Genomic DNA, 25,101 nt, shown 5'->3' with positions numbered 1-25,101 from the left:
TCCGCGCCTCGCCTCGCCCACCTGGCCCCGGACCCGGAGAGCCAGCCAACCACAGTCTAGGAGGCGCAACTACCGGCTCGCGTGAGGCGGGGCGGGGCCACTCGGGACGTCGTTTCCGGCCAGGCACGCGTCCCGAGCTCCCGGATCCCCGCCTGGCACCGCCTGTGACGTCATTCCTGGTGCGCGTACCTGACGCCGGGCGTCTGGACCTCCGCGCAGACCCTCACTAGCTGCGTCCGGGGCGGTCACCCCCGCAGGACCTCGGTTTCTGCCCTTGTAAAATGAGGACAGCAGCGTCGCTGTACTTTAAAGGCTAGTGATGTGGTTGCTGAAAATGTAAAATGTACGGCTGGTGTTATACTTGCCATTCCTAACGTGGGTGATGGTCCAGCCAAAATACCCTCGAAAAAACAGCCCAAGCGGTGATTTTTGCTTACTCTTGTCTGAAATACTTAAGTATAACTGTAGAATATGTTCAGTAAAAACACCCGAAGGAGAGCAAAGCACAGTAGTAAGCTTCCATCTTGACAAATGTAAGGAACGTTTTATCTGTGTTTTTTTAGAGTCGTGTATGTTAGAGGGGATATCACCGACTTTTTCCGTCTTTCGCAGTGTTCAACAAAATAAAAAATCGTTTCAATTACTGCATGACTTCAACATCAAACAAGTCGGAGGTTCTGCAGGTAAATGGTTTATTTTGTTTTAGCATGAACGTTTTCACAAATATCTAGAGATCAAAACCAAAACACATATTATTTTGGCTATGGGAGGCTTCATTTGATATTCCATTTTCATACCAGTCTCAATTCAGAAATCGTTCCAAAAGTTACATGACCTCGTAAATGTTTTTCATCATAACAAAATCAGTTAGGCCCAAATATTAAATATTCCTTTCTGTTCTGTGCCAAAGTTCTCCTTACCCTCTGCCCAATGTTCTTGCACACTTCCTATGCCATGTATAACTAGAACCTAAAAACCAAAACCTTTAAAAACAATCATTTGAAAACCATCTACACCTTAAAAACTGGTTGGAAATCCATAATGTTCTGTATCCTGGTAATCAAGCTATGTTGCTGCTGAAGTAAACAAATTGTACATGATCTGATTCTGTATGGTGGCAGTAGTAGGGAATTGAAACAGTCCAAAATAGCAAAACCAAACTCGGACACAAATTGAAAACAAAAATAAAGAACCAATTGTTAAGACTTCATGAATTGGCATTCATAAACAACACAGCTCTGCATTATATGTATTCAAAATATCTTCCTTCTTACTGGCAAGAAGGGCATCAACAATCTTTATTAGTAAAAATTTGTGGAATATTTATAAATGCATGATTTTATTTTTCAAACTGGCAATTAAATATCAAATTACAATTTTCATTGTTGAAGCAGAATATATTTTCACAGTTTACAAATGTATTTCTTAGTTTACTGAAAATTCAAAATACAAATTATATTCCAACATGAACTGGAAGTATTTCCTAAAAAGTTATTTTTGTCAGGTGCGGTGGCTCACGCCTGTAATCCCAGCACTTTGGGAGGCTGAGGCGGGCAGATCACAAGGTCAGGAGATCGAGACTATCCTGGCTAACACGGTGAAACCCCATCTCTACTAAAAATACAAAAAAAAAAATTAGCCAGGTATGGTAACACATGCCTGTAGTCCCAGCTACTTGGAAGGCTGAGGCAGGAGAATCATTTGAACCAGGTAGGAGGAGGTTGCAGTGAGCCGAGATGAGGTCACTGCACTCCAGTCTGGGTGACAGAGCAAGACTCTGTCTCAAAAATATATATATTTTTAACACAAATATGCAATTGAGCAGTTTATTACAAATCAGCAACTCAGAACAACATAAAAGCATAGAAATTCTAATGGTTTTATTCCTTCAGAGCTGCCTGGAAATAATAATAAAAAATAAGAAATTCTAATGGTTTTATTTTGGGCATTTATATTTTTGTCATTATTTCCAAACTGTTACAGCTCAACTAAAATAGGCACCAAGGCAACGTGCCAAATTTTTCCTTCTTTGACTTTGTAACAGAAATAGTACTGTAGCACTATGACAAAAATAAATTCATATTAACGATAATTTATCCACTTGAAAACACGTGGTCTAAATTTATCATTAAATGATACATATATAGCAATATATATGCATAATTTAAAAAATCACTTATTTTCCCTCTTGGTTTTACAGTTTGTTGGTATTTAATTTCTAAATTTGTTTTTGTCTTATAATTACATGAGCACTGTAAGCTTAAGGAAGCTATACCTAGTATATATGATACATATATAGCTATATGTGTATCATTTAATGATATATATAGAGCTACTTGGGAGGCTGAGGCACGAGAATCGCTTAAATCTGGGAAGTGGAGGTTGCAGTGAGCTGAGATTGTGCCTCTGCACTCCAGCCTGGGTGATAATAGTAAGACTCCATCTCAAAAAATAAAAAATTAGCTGAGCATGGTGGCATACTCCAATTCTTCAGGAGACTGAGGTGGGAGGATTGCCTAAGTTGAGGTCAAGGTTGCAGTGAGCCATGACTGCACCACTGTACTCCAGCATGGGTGACAGAGCAAAGACCCTGTGTCAAAACAAATAAAATTTTAAAAATCACTTATTTCCTTTTTCTTGGTTTTACAGTTTGTTGGTGTTTAATTTCTAAATTTGTTTTTGTCTTATAATTACATGAGCACTGTAAGCTTAAGGAAGCTATACCTAGTTTTATGGTTACATATATTTAACATTATAATAAAATTCAGGAAGAATTCAGTGTTGTACAGTATTAGAGCTAGCTAGTGGCCTATGTTGGGTGTATATCAAAAAACAATGGAGTCAATTTTAACAATAGTGAAAAACAAATGGAAATTTGTTCAAATTATTAAAGGATCTGATTTTGATATATGGTTTAGCTGTGTCCCCACCCAAATCTCATCTTGAATTGTAGCTCCCATAATTCCCACATGTTGTGGGAGGGACCTGTGGGAGTTAATTGAATCATGAGGGCAGTTTCACTCATACTGTTCTCATGGTAGCAAATAAGTCTCATGAGATCTGATGGTTTTATAAGGGGAAACACCTTTCGCTTGGTTCTCATTCTCTCGTCTTGCTGCCATGTAAGAGGTGCCTTTCACCTTCCATCATAATTGTGAGGCCTCCCCAGCCATGTGGAACTGTGAGTCAAATAAACCTCTTTTTCATTATAAATTACCCAGTCTTAGGTATGTGTTTATCGACAGCATGAAACAGACTAATACAGTAAACTGGTACTGGTAGAGCGGGGTGCTGCTGTAAAGTACCCAAAAAGGTGGAAGCAGCTTTGGAACTGGGTGACAGGCAGAGGTTGTAACAGTTTGGAGGGCTCAGAAAAAGACAGGAAAATCTGGGAAAGTTTGGAACTTCCAGAGATTTGTTAAATGGCTTTGACCAGAATGCTGATAATGATATAGACAATGAAATCCAGGCTGAGGTGATCTCAGATGGAAATGATGAACTTGTTGGGAACTGGCTTGTAAAGGTGATTCTTGCTATGTTTTAGCAAAAAGACTGGCAGTATTTTGCCTCTGCCCTGGAGATTTGTGAACTTAAGGGATATGATTTAGGGTATCTGGCAGAAGAAATTGCTAAGCAGCAAACCATTCAAGAGGTGACTTGGTCAATATGCAACACTGTTTTAAAAAAATAAGAGGTGACTTGGGTGCTGTTAAAAGTATTCTGTTTTAAAAGGGAAACAGCATAAAAATTCAGAAAATTGTCAGCCTATGTGATAGAAAAACCCATTTTCTGAGGAGAAATTCAAGCTGGCTGCAGAAATTTGCATAAGTAATGAGGAGCTGCCTGGTATGGTGGCTCATGCCTGTAATCCCAGCACTTTGAGAGGCTGATATGGGTGGATCACCTGAAGTCAGGAGTTCGAGACCAATCTGACCAACATGGAGAAACCCCATCTCTACTAAAACTACAAAATTAGCTGGGCATGGTGGCAAATGGCTGTATCCCAGCTAATCAGGAGGTTGAGGCAGGAGAACTGCTTGAACCCAGGAGGCAGAGCTTGTGGTGAGCTGAGATTGTGCCATTGCACTCCAGCCTGGGCAGCAAGAGCAAAATTCCATCTAAAAAAAAAAAAGCCAAATGTTAATCACCAAAACAATGGGGAAAATGTCTCCAGGACATGTCAGAGACCTTTGCAGCAGTGTCCCCCATCACAGGACTAGAGGCCTAGGAGGAAAAAATGGTTTTGTAGGCTGGGCTCAGGGCCCTCCTGCTGTGTGCAGCCTTGGGACTTGGTGCCCTGTGTCCCAGCCACTAGCCATGGCTAAAAGGGGCCAAGGTACAGCTCAGGCCATGGCTTCAGAGGGTGCAAGTACCAAGCCTTTGCAGCTCCCACTCAGTGTTGAGCCTGCAAATGTATAGAACTGTGGTTTGGGAACCTGCACTTAGATTTCAGAGGATATAAGGAAAACACCCAGATAGAGGGATTCAAGATTGCTGTAGGGGCAGGGCCCTCACAGAGAACCTCTGCTAGGGCAGTCCAGAAGGGAAATGTGGGGTTGGAGCCCACTGGGGCACTACTTAGTGTAGCTGTGAAAAGAGGGCCACTGTCCTCCAGACCCCAGAATGGTAGATCCACCAACTGCTTGCACTGTGCACCTGGAAAAGCCACAGACAACATCAGCCTGTGAAAGTAGCCAGGAGGGAGACTGTTCCCTGCAAAGCCACAGGGCAGAGCTGCCCAAGGCTGTGGGAGCCTAGCTCTTGCATCAGGTGTGACCTGGAAATGTGACATGGAATCAAAGGATATCATTTTGGAGCTTTGAGATTTGACTGCCCCACTGGATTTCGGACTTGCATGGGGCCTCTAGCCCCTTTGTTTTGGCCAATTTCTGCCATTTGTAATGGCTGTATTTACCCAATGCCTGTACCCTCATTGTATCTAGGAAGTAACTAACTTGCTTTTGATTTTACAGGTTTACAGGCTCAGAGGTGGAAGGGACTTGCCTTGTCTCAGATGAGACTTTGGACTGTGAACTTTTGAATTAATGCTGAAATAAGACTTTGGGGGACTGTTGGGAAGGCATGATTGGTTTTGAAATGTAAGATTTGGGAGGGGCCACAGGCAGAATGATATGGTTTGGCTGTGGACCTGGTAGAATATAAATGAATTATGGAGGCAGTTTCCCCTATATTGTTCTCATAGGAGTGAATAAATCTCATGAGATCTGATGTTTTTTTTTTTAAGGGGAAAACCCTTTCACCTGGTTCTCATTCTCTCTTCTTGCCATGTAAGATGTGCCTTTTGCCCTCCATCATGATTGTGAGGCCTCCCCAGCCACCTGGAACTGTAAGTCCATTAAACCTAATTTTCATTATAAATTACCCAGTCTTGGGCATGTCTTTATCAACAGCATCAAAACAGACTAATACAGGTCTATAGTACTTAGGCTGTGAAACATCACCTCGATAAAAACTGTGAGAACTGAAGGATAGTTTTTGTAACTGAAATGCCAGTTTGAGGACCTAATGGAATCAATTTTAAAGAACATTTTAAATTCCCTAATTTTAGCAGAAAAACATAAAGGGAAGCTGAACAAGGTATCCTGAACCTTTAGTTGTCCTTTGTTTTATTTATTTATTTAAAGACAGGGTCTCACCATCATCCAGGCTGGAATGCAGTGGTGCCATTTTGGCTCATTGCAGCCTTGACCTCCTAGGCTCAAGCAATTCTCCCACCTCAGTCCTCTAGGAAGCTGGGACTACAGGCACACACCACCACACCTGACTTTTTTTTTTTTTTTTGAGATATTTAGAGAGTCCCACTCTGTCACCCAGGCTGGAGTGCGGTGGCATGATCTGGGCTCTCTGTAACTTCTGCCTCCCAGGTTCAAGTGATTCTCATGCCTCAGCCTCCCAAGTAGCTGGGATTACAGGCACCCTCCACCATGCCCAGCTAATTTTTGTATTTTTGGTAAAAACGGGGTTTCACCATGTTAGTTAGGCTGGTCTCCTAACCTCAAGTGACCCGTCTTCCTTGGCCTCCCAAAGTGCTGGTTTCACAGGTATGAGAGACTGTGTCCAGCCTATTTTCTGTATCTTTTGTAGTAGTAGAATTTCTTTCCCAGGCTGGTTTGGAATTCCTGGGTTCAAGTGATCTGCCCACCTCAGCCTCTCAAAAGTGCTGGCATTACAGGCATGAGCTACTGTACTCAGTTGTTTTTTAGAGGAGGTCTCGCTATGTTACCAAGGCTGGAGTGCAGTGGCTATTCATCAGCAGTGACTATTCATCAATGATCATAGCTCACTGCAGCCACCAACTCCTGGACTTAAGCAATTGACTGATTCTTCCACCTCAGCCTCACAAGTAACTGGTTCTACAGATGTGCATCAATGTCTTGTTCACCATGCCTGTCTTGTCACTGTTGCTTCTGCCTCTGAAAAATATGGTTTGTGTCAGATGCCAATATTTAAAACTATGCCTGAAGCCATAAAGGTTATTATGGCCAAAGGTCTCAATTTCCTTTTTTTGTCAATATGCAAAATTGATACCCTGAGAATAGAAATCATAAACGTGTACCCAGAAAAGGTAGTATGCATCAGTTTAATTAGAAACTACTTTGGAGAACAGTATTTTCTCTATTGGAACACAAGATAACATCATTTTAACATGGTATATAATTTTCTATAGGGTTATTCTAGTCTTTAAGCTAGCAGAAAATTAGTGGGATATAAAACGTTTGCCCAAGTTAACAAGAAAATCAATTGCATCCTTTTTTTTTTGAGAGCAAGTTTCACATTCTTGTTGCCCAGGCTGAGTGTAGTGGCCTGGTCTCAGCTCATTGCAACCTCCACCTCCTAGGTTCAAGCAACTCTCCTGACTCAGCCTCTCAAATAGCTGGGATTACAAGCACCTGCCACCACACCCTAATTTAAAAAAAAAATTTTAGTAGAGATGGGGTTTCACCATGTTAGCCAGGCTGGCCTCAAACTCCAGACCTCAGGTGATCCGCCTGCCCACCTCAGCCAAAGTGCTGAGATGACAGGCATGAGCCATCACTCCCAGCCCAGTTATATTCCTTATGTAATTGTTTATTAAAGATACTTCAGTTTACAAGACTTTTTAAAAACACGAGTCATAAAAAATTAGTACCATAAAAACTATTTCTTAGGCCAGGCGAGGTGGCTCACCCCTGTAATCCCAGCACTTTGGGAGGCCAAGGTGGGTGGATCACGAGGTCAGGAGATTGAGACTATCCTGGCTAACGTGGTGAAACCCCATCTCTACTAAAAAATACAAAAATATTAGCCAGGCATGGTGGCACGAGTTTGTAATCACAGCTACTCGGGAGGCTGAGGCAGGAGAATCGCCTGAACCAGGGAAGCAGAGGTTGCAGTGAGCCGAGATTGCACCACTGCATTCCAGCCTGGGTGACAGAGCAAAACACCGTCTAAAAAAGAAAAAGAAGAACTGTTTCTTTCATTCTCTCTACTTCTACAAATCAATCCTTGCTGAAGATCAGTTCATAGTAACTCAAAATACACTGTTAGACCATATAATCTTACTGATGTCAATAATAAACAGGAATATTAATAATTATTCGAGTGCTGTCAATTCCTTATTTAAAGCCATTGTTCTAAATGACTCATAACGGCAATCCAAGGTAACCAAAAACCAAATAAACTTTGTCCCATTCTCAATATTTATTTTTTTAACTTTTATTTTAGGTTCAGGTCATTTTTTTTTCTTTTTGAGATGGAGTTTCACTCTTGTCACCCAGGCTGGAGTCCAATGGCATGATCTTGGCTCACTGCAACCTCCACCTCCCAGGTTCAAGGGATTCCGCTATCTCAGCCTCCCAAGTAGCTGAGATTACAGGCATATGCCACCACACCCAGCTAATTTTTATATTTTCAATAGAGGCAGGGTTTCACCATGTTGGTCAGGCTGATCTCAAACTACTGTCAAGTCATTGTTTTTAATATGTAATAGTGACAACCTAATATTTGCAATTTTTCCTTTAGGAGATGTATACATTAGCTATTATCATCAAAGTATATTTTTGGTATGTAGAAAACATAACAAAAATGGCTTTAAAAAAATCAAAGATAGGCCAGGACAGTGGCTCATACCTGTAATCCCAGCATTTTGATTTTGTTTTTTTGAGATGGAGTTTTGCTCTTGTTACCCAGGCTGGAGTGCAATGGCGTGATCTCGGCTCACTGCAACCTCCGCCTCCTGGGTTCAGGCAATTCTCCTCCCTCAGCCTCCTGAGTAGCTGGGACTACAGGCATGCGCCACCAGGCCCAGCTAATTTTTTTTTGTATTTTTAGTAGAGATGGGGTTTCACCATGTCGACCAGAATGTTCTCGATCTCTTGACCTCGTGATCCACCCACCTCGGCCTCCCAAAGTGCTGGGATTATAGGCGTGAGCCACCGGTGCCCAGCCTAATCCCAGCATTTTAAGAGGCTGAGGCGGCTGGATTACAAAGTCAGAGTTTGAGGCATCCTGACCAGCATTGTGAAACCTGTAATCCCAACTACTCAGGATGCTGAGGCAGGAGAATTGCTTGAACCCAGGAGGCGGAGGTTGCAGTGAGCTGAGATTACACCACTGCACTCCAGCCTGGGCAACAGAGTGAGACTCCGTCTCAAAAAAAAAAATCGAAGATTAGGTTAAATGGCTCATGCCTGTAATCCAGCACTTTGGGAGGACAAGGTGGGCACATCACTTGAGGCCAGGAATTCAAGACCAGCATGGCCAACATGGTGAAACCCCATCTCTACTAAAAATACAAAAAAAAATAGCTTGGTATGGTGGTGCATGCCTGTAATCCCAGCTACTAGGGAAGCTGAGTGAACTGAGATCATGCCATTGCACTTCAGCCTGAGACTCTGTCTCAAAAAAAAAAAAAAAAAAAGCCAGGTGTTATGTCGTGTGACTCAGCAACTCAGGAGGCTCAGGCAGAAGAATCACTTAAACCTGGGAGGCAGAGGTTGCAGTGAGCCAAGATCATGCCACTGCACTCCAGCCCGGGCAACAGAGCAAGAATCTGTCTTTAAAACGAAAAAAAAAAAAAACGATGATTGGCTGGGTGCAGTGGTTTGCGCCTGTAATCCCAGCACTTTGGAAGACAGGTGGATCATTTGAGCTCATGAGTTCCAGACTAGCCTGGACATGAGCCCCAGTGCCTGGCCTCTTAATTTCAATTTAAATAGCAGAGCTAAGATTTTTCTATGGCAAAATTATCTTAATTATTCTAAGTTAAATAAAAGTTCCTAATACTCTAATGATAAAGTTACTCTACCGTATTTCCCATTAAAGGTTTATTTCCAGTCATAGGTTTTTTTGTTGTTATTGTTTTGTGACCAAGTCTCACTCTGTCACCCAGGGTAGAGTGCAGTGGTGTAAATCTCGGCTCACTGCAACCTCCGCCTCCCAGGTTTAAGCAGTTCTCCTGCCTCAGCATCCCAAGTAGCTGGGACTACAGGTGTGCATCAACACACTTGGCTAGTGTTTGTATTTTTAGTAGAGATGAGGTTTCACCTGTTGGCCAGGCTGATCTGGAACTCCTGACCTCAGGTGACCCACCCACCTTGGCCTCCCAAAGTGCTGGGATTACAGGTGTGAGCCACCACACCCAGCCCCAGACATAGTTTTAAATGACATTTATCTATTGGCTTTTCGGTTTAGTTTTGTATGTAATAATCAAACTGATAAATTTTAACCATAAAGAAAGTTAGCAACCTTTTAACTTATAACCACTTTGAAGTTTATTTTACAGCACTTTAATTGAAACATTAACTACTGACCAGGACCATTTACAAATTTAATGCTTGGCCTTCGAGCCAATTAAAAACCTTTAAGTACTAAAATTTTACATCATGATTTGTTTTGTTATGATGGTGAAAACAGAAGAAAAATCTAAAGCAAAAATATAATGATTTCCACAAAAAACATATATTTCTCCCTTATATTAAAAGGAAGAAAAGGAAGGAAAAAGAAAAGGAGGGGGAAATAGAAGAGGGCATGAGAGGCAAGAAAAATACATTTTCCCCCCAATTTTCAAAAAGAAGGGAAACTCTTTGAGGTTTCAGCAAATTAGGTATTCAACTGAGTCAGTTTATATTAAGGCATTTTCTTTACATATTATTGAATCCCATCATGCCTTTCATGTTGCCAGCAGCACCCTGTTGAAACTGCCTCATCATTGATTGAAGTCCTGCCATACCACCTAGAACAAAAGTAGGGAAACAGAGTTAAAAACAGATAATTATTAAGCAGAACTCAAAACATTTATTACTTTTTTTTTTTATAAATAGAGATGGGTTTTCACCTTGTTGGTCAGGGTGGTTTCAAACTCTTGACCTTAGGTGATCCACCCACCTCAGCCTCCCAAAGTGCTGGGATTACAGGCGTGAGCCACCACACCCAGCCTAACATTTATTACTTTTACCTAATAAGTACTTCTAAAAATACTGAATTCTGATTGCAGTTTAGTCATCAGCCTTAAAGAACATACCACCTAAAAATTTATATTATCACCAGTATCGTCATCAATAAAAGAGAATGAATAGCCTATCTTATGGAGTTATTGTGAGGAATAATGAGGTAATACATAAAAAGATCTTAGGATAGTACCCATCACACAGTCAATAAATCTAAACTAAAAGCTGGGTGCAGTGGCTCACACCTGTAATCCCAACACTTCTGGAAACTGAGGTGGGCAGATCACCTGAGGTCAGGAGTTCAACAACAGCCTGACCAACATGGAGAAACTCCGTTTTTCTTTTTTTAATTTTTGTAGAAAGTGATTTATTTATTTAGAGAGAGAGAAATAGGAGAAGGAGAGAGAAAGAAACAGCTAACTCTCACACTGAGTGAGAGAATGCAGAAGAAACCAGCTTCCACACAGAGTGGAAGGGAATAGAGAGAGATGGAGTATAGGAGGAGAAGAGAAGCTCCCACGGAGGGAGTGTTGTGGAAGGGGATCCAAACATGGAGTCTCAGAAACTCTGTTTCTGTTGAAAATACAAAATTAGCCGGGCGTGATAGCACATGCCTCTAATCCCAGCTACTCGGGAGGCTGACGCAGGAGAATTTCTTGAACCCAGGAGGTGGAGGTTGCAGTGAGCCAAGACTGGCCACTGCACTCTAGCCTGGCAACAAGAGTGAAACTGTCTCAAAAAAAATAAATAAATAAAAATCTAAATTTTTTTTTCTTATAAATCCAAAAGGGTCTTCCTCTAAGTTACGTAAAAAATAATCAATAGGGGATTATTTCATAGGACTTACAAAAAGAAAGTAATTCATTTATTGAACATCTACTATATGCCCAGAAATCATACTGAATGTTTTCATATATATATATCATCTCATTTAATTGTCACAATTTGTTGATGAGATATGATTTGTGATTTTACAGAAGTGGAAAGTGAGGTTCAGAAAGTTTAAGGAACTTTGTAAAGGTTATACAGTCAAAGTAGAACTAAGGTTAAAAATTCTCAGTCATATCATTAAAAATATCCATCTAGGTTCTAAAACAAGGTAAAAGTCACCAGAACAAACAAACAAAAGATGATTAAATAGCTTGCTCGAAAATCACAAAGATGGCAGCAGAGCAGTGAATAAGACCTCAGCTAGTAAGCCACTACTACAATTTAATTCAACTTAGGATTCAGATGACCATTTCCCTAAAATCATACATCTTTTGAACAGATTTTCATAATATCACAACAAAAAACTTATAATTAAAACTCAACCCTTATAAATTAAACTGCATTAGCAACTGCCAACAACTTGGTATTTACCCATGTGATGAAGAACTCTAGGATCCATCATTTTGGCCATTTGTTGGTTCAATTTTGCCATCTGTGACTGGCTCACATTCTTAGACATATCGCCACCTGAAAAAAAAAAAAAAGATTTTGAGTCAGTGTGGGAGGTAATATAATCAGGGTATAACAGAAAGTTTGAGGGGGCTGGGCGCAGGGGCTCATGCCTGTAATCCCAGCACTTTGGGGGACCAAGGCGGGCAGATCACTTGAGGCCAGGAGTTTGAGACCAGCCAGGTCAACATAATGAAACCCTGTCACTACTAAAAATACAAAAATTGGCTGGGCGCAGTAGCTCACACCTGTAATCCCAGCACTTTGGGAGGCCAAAGAGGGTGAATCACCTGAGGTCAGGAGTTCAAGAACAGCCTGACCAACATGGAAAAACTCCATCTCTAATAAAAATACAAAATTAGCTGGGTGTGGTGACGCATGCCTGTAATCCCAGCTACTCTGGAAGCTGAGGTAGGAGAATCGCTTGAATCTGGGAGGCAGAGGTTACAGTGAGCTGAGATGTGCCACTGCACTCCAGCCTGGGCAACAAGAGTGAAACTCTGTCTCAAAAATAGTAATAATAAAAAAATAAATTAAATAAAAATAAAAAAAAGTTTGATGAACTGAGTAAATACAAAGAAAATACAAAGAGATACAAAGAGTAAATACAAAGAAAAAATTACATAATCTTATCACTCTTAACATAATTATTTCTATTTCAATATATTCCCTTCTAATCTTTATCTCAATTACATACTATTTTTTGAAAAACATGTAAAATTCTATATAAAAGGACATTTAAAGGACTTTCTTAAGGCTATGATTTATGCTAATACTTTATATCTGTGAATAAGTCACCATTAGTAAAATTATACCTTTTTTTTAGACAGAGTCTTGCTCTGTCCCCTAGGCTAGAGTGCACTGGCATGATCTCGGCTCACTCCTCGGTTCCACATCCTGGGTTCAAGTGATTCTCCCTGCCTCAGCCTCCCAAGTAACTGGGATTATAGGTACCCACTACCACACCTGGCTAATTTTTGTACTTTTAGTAGAGACGAGTTTTCACCATCTTGGCCAGGCTGGTCTCGAACTCCTGACCTCGTGATCCGCCTGCCTTGGCCTCCCAAAGTGCTGGGATTACAGGCATGAGCCACAGTGCCAGGCCTATTTTTTGTATTTTAAGTAAAGACAGGGTTTCACCATGCAGGCCAGGCTGGCCTTCAACTTCTGACCTCAAATGATCTGCCCCTCTCGGCCTCCCAAATTGCTAGGATTATAGGCATGAGCCATCACACCCAGCCAAGAATTATATTTTGAAGACTATTTGACAACATGAAAAAACAGTTATGATATATCAGAAGAAAACATTAGTTATAGCAACTGTTTTTTTGTGTGTGTGTGTGTTTTTTTTTTTTAAAGACAGGGTTTCACCATGTTGGTCAGGCTGGTCTTGAACTCCTGACCTCAGGTGATCCACCCGCCTTGGCCTCCAAAGTGCTTGGATTACAGGCGTGAGCCACCGCGCCCGGCCTAGTTATAGCAACTGTTATTTGCAATAGGATCCATTGGATTCTCTGGGGAGTAAAGGTAATTTTTTTTTCCTTATATTATCTAAATTTAATATAATGTCTTCATAAAAATAAAATCATTGTTTTATTATTTATTTATTTTTTTCATTTACCCACACTACAAATATGTAATTTTTTTTTATTAATGTTTATTACTTGACTATGAAAACATAAATCACGGGTCACTCTATCAATCCTGGAAGTACTTGAAAATAACATGAAATTCAGCTGTGAATTTCAGTACTCTTAACTTTTTTCTCAACTTACTTCTTTTCAGTCTGTTAACTAATAACAAGCTATTTTTCTTACCTTTGAAAAGTCCTTTGATACCTCCCATCTTTTTTACCATCTGTGCAAACTTGGTATATTGAGTCAATAGTTCTTGAACATCTCTTGTTGATACACCTGATCCTCTTGCTACTCTTTGGATTCTTCCTGGTTGTTTACTAAAAACTTTGGCACCATCCGTACTGTCTAGTTCTGTAGACAAGGGTCAATTACTCTCACAGACAATTATTCACCATCAAAGCAGTTATGTGCAGATGGGCAATATATAACTTCAGAGAGCTTAGCAGGTATGTTTTTAAAGTGCTAACTATCTCACTTTTCTTTTTCTATATTATAAAATATCTTACTTATAGAAAAACAGACATAATACATAGTCAGAACACCACCCGGATTTAACAAATGTTATAATTCACTGTTTGCATTTGATTTTTAAAATTAAACACAGAATATATTTAAAGAACATTCACAGTATTCATAAGCTATAAACAAACAAACATGTACTTTCCCTACAGATTAAGTAAACTATTAATAGAATGTTTTGAGACCCCATGTTCACCACTTCCATACTTCATATGTCCACCTTCTCCAGGCCCTCCAAACACCAGAGGTATATGGTATATTTCAAAAATGAACACAAATGCCCACCTTAGCTCTACCCTAAATAACTATTAATTGTTAATTCATAAATTTAGACTATGTAAGTGAGCAGGAGATAGGTTCTATCCGTAATCAACAGAAAAATTATTTCCTATAATCAAGTAATTACTACTACTAGTATTTTAGTTCTCTCAGTAGCATATAAACAGTGAATTAATTCCCAGTTGATCACTCTTAGAATATGAAGTGCATTTATTCTGGCTTCAGTTGCATGCAAATTCAAGAAGGGATGGACATTAGTCCATTATGTCTGCATTCCCTCTGCAATATCTCCTAGGTAAATGGTTATCTAGCGTTGGTCTTGATATCCAGGAGAGATGACCTGCTATCTAATGTAAGGCTGTCTATGCCATTCTGTTATACTTAGGGAAAAATACTTTCTTTTCACATATTAAATTGAAGTCCGTTTACCTGGCACGTCCATTCCTATTCATGTATATGTCTCCTTGCCAGGCATAAAAAATAAGGCTTTCAAAATCTTTTTTTTTTTTTAAGAAACAGAGTCTTGCTCTGTCACTCAGGCTGGAGTGCAGTGGTGCAAGCTTGGCTCACTACAACCTCCACCTCCAAGGTTCAAGCGAGTCTCCCACCTCAGGCTCCCAAGTAGCTGGTACTACAGGCACACGACACCATAGCCAGCTAGTATTTTTGTTTTTTTTTTGAAACGGAGTTTTGCTCGTTACCCAGGCTGGAGTGCAATGGCACAATCTCAGCTCAACGCAACCTCTGCCTCCTGGGTTCAGGCAATTCTCCTGCCTCAGCCTCCTGAGTATTCTGTTTTTTTTTTTTTTTTAAAGATAGGTTTCACCATGTTGCCCAGACTGGTCTCAAACTCCTGACCTCATGTGATCCACCCACCTTGGCCTTCCAAAGGGCTGGGATTACAGATGAGAGCCACCGCACCTGGCCAACTTTCAAACTCGTAAGAGCCACCATGTCTCCTGTGAATTTTTGCTGGGTGGCAAATATCCAACACTTGACTCTTCTCTCATAACATGGATTAGAACCCCATTTATCATCCTGATTTCCTGTATCTTCTAATTGTCTATACCCTCTAAATATATTATCCAGAAGTGAACTGAAATCCAGGTGAAATCTAATTATCAATGCAATACTAACAAAGACACAATATCTCAAAAATAAACTTAAGGTCAAAATCTCCAAATCCATTTTATAAATGTGCTTTTAAGCCACATCTTCATTATGAAATATTTATGAAATATATATAATATTCCTTCTAACAGCTCAAATCAAATGAAAGATAAACTAAGAGCAGCACATTATGGCAAGCAATGACAGAGTTAAGCAAATAGTGGAAGGGGCCTTAATTCAAAGGAAGGAAGAAAGTCAGGAAAGATTCTATGATGGTCAAATTACTCAACTTCCCTGTACTGTAGTTCCCTAATTTGACAAAGGCAGATAATAACTGAATATGCCACAGAAGTTGTTATGATGATAAAATGAATTCATATATGTAAAGTGCTCAGGACAGTGCCTAGCACAGAATAGATACTTTAGATATGCTGTAGTCCTAAAAGGACAAATGTGAGTAAAGCAAAGAAGAGAAAGGAGCAAGGAATACTTCGGAAGCAAAACATGGATTCCTAAAATAAACAACTAGTTTTCTGTAAAAGGGCTGAGCATAGCTGAGAGCTAAGGGATTTAAAACGCTGAAAAGGCAGGTAATGTCAAAATTATAATAGAACTTGTATTCAGGCTCAGGACTTTGGAATTAATGAAGACAATAAAGAGTCACTAAAGAATTTAGACCCCAGGATTGTTATTACTGAAAAGACTATTCTGGTGGCACCGAAGAAGAAAGATTAAAACAGGAATGCAATAAAGAAAGGGGAAATATGAGGAGGCTACTGGAGTAATCCAGGTAAGAAATGACAAGAATATAAACTAACTCAGGGTAATACAGAGACAAATATAAAAGAGAAGATGAGAGAAATATAGGAAGTATGACTCAGCAAATCTAAGGCGATGTTAAGGTTTCTACATTCCACTTGAAGTAGCAAAATACTGATACATGTAAACTGTGATAAATTAAGCATTTGCAGGCTGGGCATGGTGGCTCACACTTGTAATCCCAGGACTCTGGGAGGCCAAGGCAAGTGAATCACCTGAGGTCAGGAGTTCAAGACCAGTCTGGTCAACATGGTGAAACCCCATCTCTAGTAAAAATACAAAATTAGCTGGGCATGGTGGCACATGCCTGTAATTCCAGCTGCTTGGGAGGCTGAGGCAGGAGAATTGCTTGAACCTGGGAGGCAGAGGGTGCAGTGAGCCGAGATTGCACCACTGCACTGCAGCCTGGGCAGCAGAGCGAAACTCCAACTCAAAAAGCACTAATTAAGCATGTGGACAACAAAACCACAGCTCATATAAAGAAAGAAAAAAGAAAAAATAACTAAGCATGTGCATATAGTATAATGCCTAGAGCAACCACTATGATATCATTTGATATCAAATGATATTTTCAAAAACATTGTAGTAAAATGAAATGAAAATTTCATTAAAATGAAATACTAATTAATATTCGGGTAACTCATAGGAAAGCAAAAAAGGAGAAACAGAAGAATAAAAATCAGAGGTTTCAATGTCCAGAGGGCATAAACAAACAAACAATAAAATGACAGAACTAAATCCTAACATAGCAATAATACACCCATTAAAAGACAAAGATTATCAGAATATATTTTTTAAAATAACCCAATTATATGCTGTCAACATGAAACTCACTTCAAATATGAATAAGTAGGTGCTATAATCTGAATGTTATATGTCCCCTAAAAATTCATGTTGAACCTTAATCCCTAAAGCAACAGTATTAAAAGTTGTGGCTTCTGGAAAGTAATTAGGTTATAAGGGCGCTACTCTCAAGAATGGATTGGTAGCCAGGCATGGTGGTTAACGCCTGTAATCCCAGCTCAATCTCAGGTCAAGGTGGGCAGATCACTTGAATCCAAGAGTTCAAGACCAGCCTAGGTGACATGGTAAAGCCCAACTCTACAAAAAATACAAAAATTGGCTGGGCATGGTGGTGCATGCTTACAGTCAGAGGCTGAGGCAGGAGGATTGCTTGAGTCCAGGAGGCAGAGGTTGCAGTGAGCCAAGATTGCAACACTGCACTCCAGCCTGGCCAACAGAGTAAGACACCCATCTCAACACACACACACACACACACACACACACACACACACTAGATTAGTGGTCTTGTAAAAGGGATGGAGGAAACAAGGCCCCTTTTTGTCCTTCTGCCCTTCCATCATGTGAGGACACAGCCATTTGCCACTCTGGAGACACAGCAAGAAGGTACCATCTTGGAGGCAGAGACAAGACCAGCAGCACAAGACACCAAATCTTGGGCTCTTCTCAGCCTCAGGCATTTTGTTATAGCAGCACAAACAGACTTAGACAGTAGGTTAAAAGTAAAAGGAATAGGTCGGGCACTGTGGCTCATGCCTGTAATCCCAGCACTTTGGAAGGCTGAGGCAGGCAGATCATGAGGTCAGGAGTTTGAGACCAGTCTGGTCAACACAGTAAAACCCTGTCTCTACTAAAAATACAAAAAAGTACTCAGGCATAGTAGTGTGCATCTGTAATCCCAGCTTCTCGAGAGGCTAAGGCAGGAGAATCACATGAACCTGGGAGGCGGAGGTTGCAGTGAGCTGAGGTCACACCATTGCACTCCAGCCCCGGTGATAGTGTGAGGCTCCATCTCAAAAACAAACAAACAAAAAACAGTGAAAGGAAGGCCAGGCATGGTAGCTCACACCTGTAATCCCAGTGCTTTGGGAGGCCAAGGTGGGCAGACCACCTGAGGTCAGGAGTTCAAGACCAGCCTGACCAACATGGAGAAACCCCAGCTCTACTAAAAATACACAATTAGCCAGGCATGGTGGTGCATGCCTGTAATCCCAGCTACTGGGGAGGCTAAGGCAGGAGAATCACTTGAACCCAGAAGGCAGAGGCTGCAGTGAACCGACACTGCGCCACTGCATTCCAGCCTGGGCAACAAGAGCGAAACTCCATCTCAAAAACAAAAACAAAAGGACCAGGAACAAAGAGGGACGTGACATAATGATAAAAGGGTCAATCACCAAGAAGACAAAATCCTAAATCTGAATGCACCCAACAAAAGAGTTTGAAAACACATGAAGCAAAACTGACACAAGTGACAGGAGAACAGTTAAGTCACTCTAATACTTCAATATCAATAATCAATAGAACCTCTAGAGAAAAAATCAGCAAGGATATATCTAGGTTCACCCCAGTTTCTAGCTTAGGTGATGTGGTAGATAGATGACGTATCACTTACCAAGGAAGAAGTGCTACTTTTGAATCCCAAATGTCTTGGAAAACTTTCAAACATGTAAGAAGAAAAGTCTATCTAGCATTTAGGAGCACCTAGAGAGGCAGTTATCAAGATGGTGGACTTGTACCAGAATGCTTAGGTTTCAAGTCCAGCCTCTCCATTCTCTAGTAACCTTGGACAAATTACTCAACTTCCCTGTACCACAGTTCCCTAATTTGAAAAAGGCAGATAATAACTGAATATGCCATAGGAGTTGTCACAATAATAAAATGAATTAAAATATGTAAAGTGTTCAGGACAGTGCATGGCAGAGAATGGATACTTGAGATATGTTGCAATTATGAATTCTACATGCAAACATTTTTGCAGTGTTAGAGATATGATGAAAAAGATAATCTTAAAAGAAAATCTTATTGGGGTTACTATGAAAACCTGGAGCTCAGGGAAAAGAGACTACAAAAAAATAATAAATCACAGATATGAGTAATTGTTCAAATTGTTAGAATATTACATAAACTTAGTTGAAAAAGAGCAGCAGGGTTTGAGAAAACTGACTCCAATTTTGAAAGAAGTTCTGTGGGTAAAATGCTACTGAACAGCATTGAATACGACAGAGACACCTTTTGTGAAAAGAAGAGTCAATCCATGGGGCAAATTTCATTCTTGTCTTTTAAGAAATTGCCAGAGCCACCTTGACCTTTGGCAACCCTCACCATAATCAGTTAGCATCATCAACATTAAGTTAAGACCCTCTACCAGCAAAAAGATTATGATGCACTGAAGGCTTTAGATGATCATTAGCATTTTTAGCAACAAACTTTTTTTTTCTTTTGAGATGGAGTCTTGCTCTTTTGCCCAGGCTGGAGTGCAATGGTTGCAATCTCAGCTGACTGCAACCTCTGCCTCCCGGGTTCAAGTGATTCTCCTGCCTCCCGTCCCAAGTAGCTGGGACTATGGGTGCACGCCACCACACCTGGCTAATTGTTGTATTTATACATCGTTTTTTAGACATAATGCTCCTGCACACTTAATAGACACAGTATACATATGTGTAAACAACTTTTATATACACTGGAAAACCAAAAAAATTAGTTATGACTCCTTTTATTGCATGATATTTCCTTTATTGCAGTGGTCGAGAACCATACTCACAATATCTATGAGGTATGCCTTTACAGGGTCAGGGAGACAGAGCAGTATAATGAGAAAACTAAAACCTTACGTTTCAGACCAAAACAATTTTGTAAGCATTGCTTAAACTATCCATCTCTTACACGTTCCCAATATATGTTAGCAATATTAAAGCTATGAATAGACTTTCAATAATTTTTTTTTTCATAGAGACAGATTCTTGCTATGTTGTCTTAAACTCCTGGCCTCAAGTAATCCTTCCACCTTGGCCTGCCAAAGTGCTAGGATTACAGGTGTGAGCCACCTCATTTGGCCAAATTTAACTCTTAAAAACCAGCATTCCACCAAATTTGACTCAGAGTTCTCCTTTTAATTTATCTCTGTCAACAACATGAAGAACTAGTGTTCTTTCCTTGTAACTCATTTGGAGAAGTACTGTACTAGAGACATTTCTCTCAATGATGAAGGCAATCCAATAATCATAACCCTTTAATTAAGAGCTTTCAAGCTATTATAAATCTACGTAAAAATACTCTTTCAATCTAAATTTCTGCCCATCTTGTCCACGAGAACACAGCGCAACTAACTTACTGATATTCAGAACACAGTCGCCTGAGATAAATAATCTGCCATCTTACCTTGATCATTCATACTATCCATTATTGTCATTAATTTCTTTAGCCTTGCCATTGACTCCTGCTCATTTCCTTTGCTCATAAAATCTGTTCCAAAACCAGGGATCATCCCCTAAAACAGATTTAAATATAAAGTCAATGATAGCTTAAGATTAACTGTTCAAAATGTCCACATTTAACAATTAGGTTTTTGACATTAAGTCTTAAGATATCTATTTTTACTCAAATGTAAAAAATAATTAAAGCAAGTGTATTTATTCTTAGAAATTTTAATGAAAACAAAAGAAGGTATAAATAAACTTTTAAGGATAACTAACCAAGATCTGACTGAAGGGGCCCATTTTCATGATATTTTGAAATTGCTCATACATGTCTCGCAACGTAAACTGACCTGAAATACAAACAATTTGGAAATTAGAGAATGTACATTTCCATTTAATGGAAGTAATTTCTTCATTAATCATGAATTCATCTTGAAGTGTACTTATAAAATACACAATCAATAAATATTCACTAAGCAGTTACCATGGGCAAGATGACAGGATGAATGCTGGGGAGAATATACAGACACATAGGTCCTATTCCAGAGAAGCTTACATTCTATCTGAGAAGACACAAATGCAAACACACAAGAAACCTGAAAACAAGGCACATAAACTAGACCTACTAGGATAAGTAAAATTTATAACAGGTTGACAGTATCAAAAGTTCAAGAGGATATGTGCCACAAAGAACTCCCATATATTGCTGGTGAGAATATAAAATAGCAAAACACTTTAAAAGAAGATTGTTTGGAGTTTCTTAAATAGCTTAGTTATCTATGAACAGGAAAATGGGAAAAATATGATACACTATGGGAAAAATACTTTTCAGCAATAAAAAGAACAAACTATAGATAAGTACAACTACATGAATGAATATCAAAATATGCTTAGTCAAAGAAAACAGATTAGAAAAAAAGGATATACTCAGAATTTCCTTTTTTTTTTTTTTTTTTTTTTTTTTTTTAAAGAGGGTTGTGCTCTATCACCCATACTGGATTGCAATAGCACAGTCATAATTCACTGGTAGCCTCAAACCTGAGGTCTGATCCTGAGCTCAAGTGATCCTCCTGCCTCAGTGTCCAGAGTACCCAAGACTACAGATGCATGCCACTGGATTTTTCTTAAGAGATAGGGGTCTCCCTATGTTACCCGGCCTGGTCTCAAATTCCTGGCCTGAAATGATCCTCTCACTTTGGCCTCCTAAAGCACTAGGATTACAGTGTGAGCCACCATGCACAGCCCAGGAATTCTATAATATGAAGCATTACTGGAAAATGGCATAAACAAACCTTTTAGAGTAATGAAAACATTCTGTTTCTTGATTGGGTGTGGGTTACTGTGCATTTGCAAAAAAAAAAAAAAAAAAAAAAAAAAGGTATCCTTGCTGCGCGTAGTGGCTCACGCCTGTAATCCCAGCACTTTGGGAAGCAGAGGAAGGTGGATCATGAGGTCAGAAGTTCAAGACCAGCCTGACAAATAGGGCGAAACCTGGTCTCCACTAAAAAAAAATAAATACAAAAATTAGCTGGGTGTGTGGCACACACCTGTAATCCCAGCTACTTGGAAGGCTGAGGCAGGAGAATCACCTGACCAGGGTTATTTGAGATAGAAAAAGGAAGGAGCAGGTAGGCATGGTGGCTCATGCCTGTAATCCCAGCACTTTGGGAGGCCAAGGTGGGCAGATCACCTGAGGACAGGAGTTAAAGACCAGCCTGGCCAACATGGTGAAACCTTGTCTCTACTAAAATACAAAAATTAGTCAGGAGTAGTGGTGCATGCCTATAGTCCCAGCTACTGGGGAGGCTGAGGCAGGAGAACTGCTTGAACCAGGGAGGCAGAGGTTTCAGTGAGCTGAGGTCGTGTCAATGCACTCCAGCCTGGGCAACAGAGGAAGACTCTACCTAAAAAGAAAAAGGAGCAAAGAAACAGGCAATGAAGGATAAATTCATTCATTCAATAGTAACTGAAGACCTACTATGTGCCAGATACTGTGTTAGGTACTGTGAACATAAAAGATGAGTAACACAGCTATGACTTCTACTTTTACCTTTAAGCAGAGAAAACAGATCTCAAATAATTGTGATGAATAACACAAAAATTAATTGTAGGAAGTGATAGAAAAATCTATCAGAAAGTTCCAACTCAGTCTAGGGTTCAAGTAAAATATCCCTGAAAAAGGACATTTAGTGTAAGCAGGGTGCCACATTGGCTGGAGGAGAGAAAGGTAGAGGTGAGAAGAGAGATAGAGGGACTAGCAAAGTCAACAGCCCAGATGTGAGAGACAGTAAGTGTACAATTGAGAAACTGAAAGAAGTCCAGCATAGCTGACACATAGAATACTAAGAACAACAGTGCTAAAACACAACATGGAAGATGTGAGCTAGATGGTAAAATCAGTTAAAAATTTTATAAGGACAATAGAAAGCCACTAAAGAACTTTAAGAAGAACAGTAATGGGATCAGATGTGCATTTGTGAAAAATCATTTTGGCTGTACTATGAAAAAACACATCAAAGGGGAAGAGTATTAGAAGCTGGAAGATCTGCTGAAAGACTTACAATAAGCAATCTAGGAAAGAGACGAACTGGCATAGCTGTAGGGCGGCTACAGAGAAGGGGACGGAATGGAGATATTTAGGAGGTAGAAATGCTAGGACTAGTTAACTCATGGAGAAAGGAGCGGGCAGGGTGAAGAAGAAATAATAATGACACCCAAGTTTCTGACTCTGGCAACAATATAAATGATGTTAACATTCACTGATGAGACAACGAGGTGAAAGGTTGGGATGGGATGATAAGGATATGCTGAATTTGAGGTATCAATGGAACATCCAAGAATGGTCTAGTAAACACAGATATATGAGTCTGAAGCTCCAAAGAAAGATGACTTAGAATAATCCCTGAGAAACATTAGCATTTAAGAGAAAAGTAAAGGCATAATTATTTGATGAGATGAGTGAGAAGAAGCAAAGAGGCAGAATAGTTGCTATGGTAATTAAAGTAAAAGATTATTTTTAGAAAAACCGAAATGGTCAAGAATAAAATACATTAAATGTTTATGATGTGCTGGAGATTGTACATGTATCAGGTAATGCAATCTTCACAACCATATGAAGTAGCATTATGTACTTTTTATAGATGACAAAATTGAGGCTAAGTAATTTTAAAACATTAATACAGCCAAAAAATACATCAGAGATAAAAATACAGGTATGTTATATTTAAGAACCTGAGCTCCTAATCAGAATAATATCCTTCTCTACAGAAGTGGTCTTTCATGTGGAGTAAAGAAAATGTGGTATATTTAATTTCATCCATTTACATTTCTTATGCATATATATAAAGAAATTTATAAGAAAACAGATTAGAAGGGTGTGTTCTAACTTACTTTTAACGTATTTAACTTCAAGGAACCAGCAGAGCGCAGTGGCTCACACCTGTAATCCCAGCACTTTGGGAAGCTGTGGTGGGCGGATCACCTGAGGTTAGCAGTTTGAGATCAGCCTGGTCATCATGGGGAAACCCCATCTCTACTAAAAATGCAAAAATTAGCTGGGCCTGGTGGTGCGTGCCTGTAATCCCAGCTACTCAGAAGGCTGAGGCAGGAAAATCACCAGGAGGTGAACAGCCGGCTGCAGTAAGCCAAGATTGCACCACTGTACTCCAGCCTGCTAACAGAGTGAGACTGTCTACAACAAACAAACAAAAAAACTTCAAGGAACCTAGTGAAAGCCTTGATTTTAATCTTAATTTTAATAAAAACATTGAATTCTGTAACTGCTCAGATGACTGAGATTTAAAATAATTTGCATATAAATCATCTAAAATAAGCAGAAGATATATAACTAATAAAATTACATTTCAAACAACTTAATAGTAACTTTATAAAAAAAATCTAATGGAAGACATCTGAGATCAAGTTCTCTTTCGTCACTCATACCATGTTTCAACTTCTCTATAAGTGCTTCATTGTCATCCAACTTCAACTCGTTGACTTTATCTATCAGTCCTTCAATGTCACCCATACCTATAAGATAAAAAAAGAAAAATTAACAACTAAGATTATACCTTGCTTTACATTATACAAAACACATTTACATACATAATGATCTTGTGAGGTTATTATGATGGGTTAGGTATTCTTACTACACTATACAAATGAGAAAACTGAAGCAAAGAAAGTTAAGTTGCATGACCGGGCGCAGTGAATCTGCCTGTAATCCCAGCACTTTGGGAGGCTGAGGCAGGTCACCTAAGGTCAGGAGTCTGAGACCAGCCTGGCCAACATGTTGAAACCTCGTCTTTACTAAAAATGCAAAAATTAGCTGGGCCTGATGGCGCATGCCTGTAATCCCAGCTACTAAGGAGGCTGAGGCAGGAAAATTGCTCGAACCCGGGAGGTGGAGGGTTCAGTGAACCACAATCCCAGCACTGCACTCCAGCCTGAGAGACAAGAGCAAAATTCCATCTCAAAAAAAAAAAAGAAAGAAAGGCAGTCAAGTGGCAACAAAGTAGAAAAGCAGGGACTCCAGCCCAGGGTGTAACTCCAAATTCCATGTTCTCTAACTATACCACCTTGAGACATTGCCAAAGTATCATTGCCCTTACATTTACGCTATTACTAAAACCA

At 39.8% G+C, this 25,101-nt stretch overlaps 1 protein-coding gene and 1 long non-coding RNA gene across 9 annotated transcripts in view; one reads left to right on the top strand and one right to left on the bottom strand.

The window, feature by feature from the left end:
• The first annotated feature begins 169 nt into the window (after nucleotides 1-169).
• LOC144577388 (uncharacterized) lies at nucleotides 170-24,014 on the top strand. The gene is made up of 4 exons (XR_013521146.1): nucleotides 170-533; nucleotides 613-683; nucleotides 5,246-5,347; nucleotides 23,882-24,014. It is a non-coding gene; the product is annotated as an uncharacterized LOC144577388 (long non-coding RNA).
• SRP54 (signal recognition particle 54) overlaps nucleotides 9,749-25,101 on the bottom strand; it is a 291,642-nt gene continuing 276,289 nt past the window's right edge. For all 8 annotated transcript variants that reach the window (XM_078334776.1, XM_035260327.3, XM_009005929.6 and 5 more), the window contains 6 exons: nucleotides 24,412-24,498; nucleotides 20,746-20,819; nucleotides 20,432-20,540; nucleotides 13,706-13,876; nucleotides 11,811-11,906; nucleotides 9,749-10,234 (listed from right to left, as the gene is read on the bottom strand). In XM_078334776.1, coding sequence (XP_078190902.1) covers nucleotides 10,143-10,234; nucleotides 11,811-11,906; nucleotides 13,706-13,876; nucleotides 20,432-20,540; nucleotides 20,746-20,819; nucleotides 24,412-24,498 — 629 coding nt within the window. In that variant the 3' untranslated portion in view covers nucleotides 9,749-10,142. The remainder of the gene's footprint in view (nucleotides 10,235-11,810; nucleotides 11,907-13,705; nucleotides 13,877-20,431; nucleotides 20,541-20,745; nucleotides 20,820-24,411; nucleotides 24,499-25,101) is intronic.

The sequence above is a fragment of the Callithrix jacchus genome, chromosome 8 (genome assembly GCF_049354715.1).
Source record: "Callithrix jacchus isolate 240 chromosome 8, calJac240_pri, whole genome shotgun sequence".
Classification (NCBI taxonomy): Eukaryota; Metazoa; Chordata; class Mammalia; order Primates; family Cebidae; genus Callithrix; species Callithrix jacchus.
Note: the sequence above shows the minus strand (reverse complement) of the source record. Positions and strands in the feature narration are given on the sequence as shown.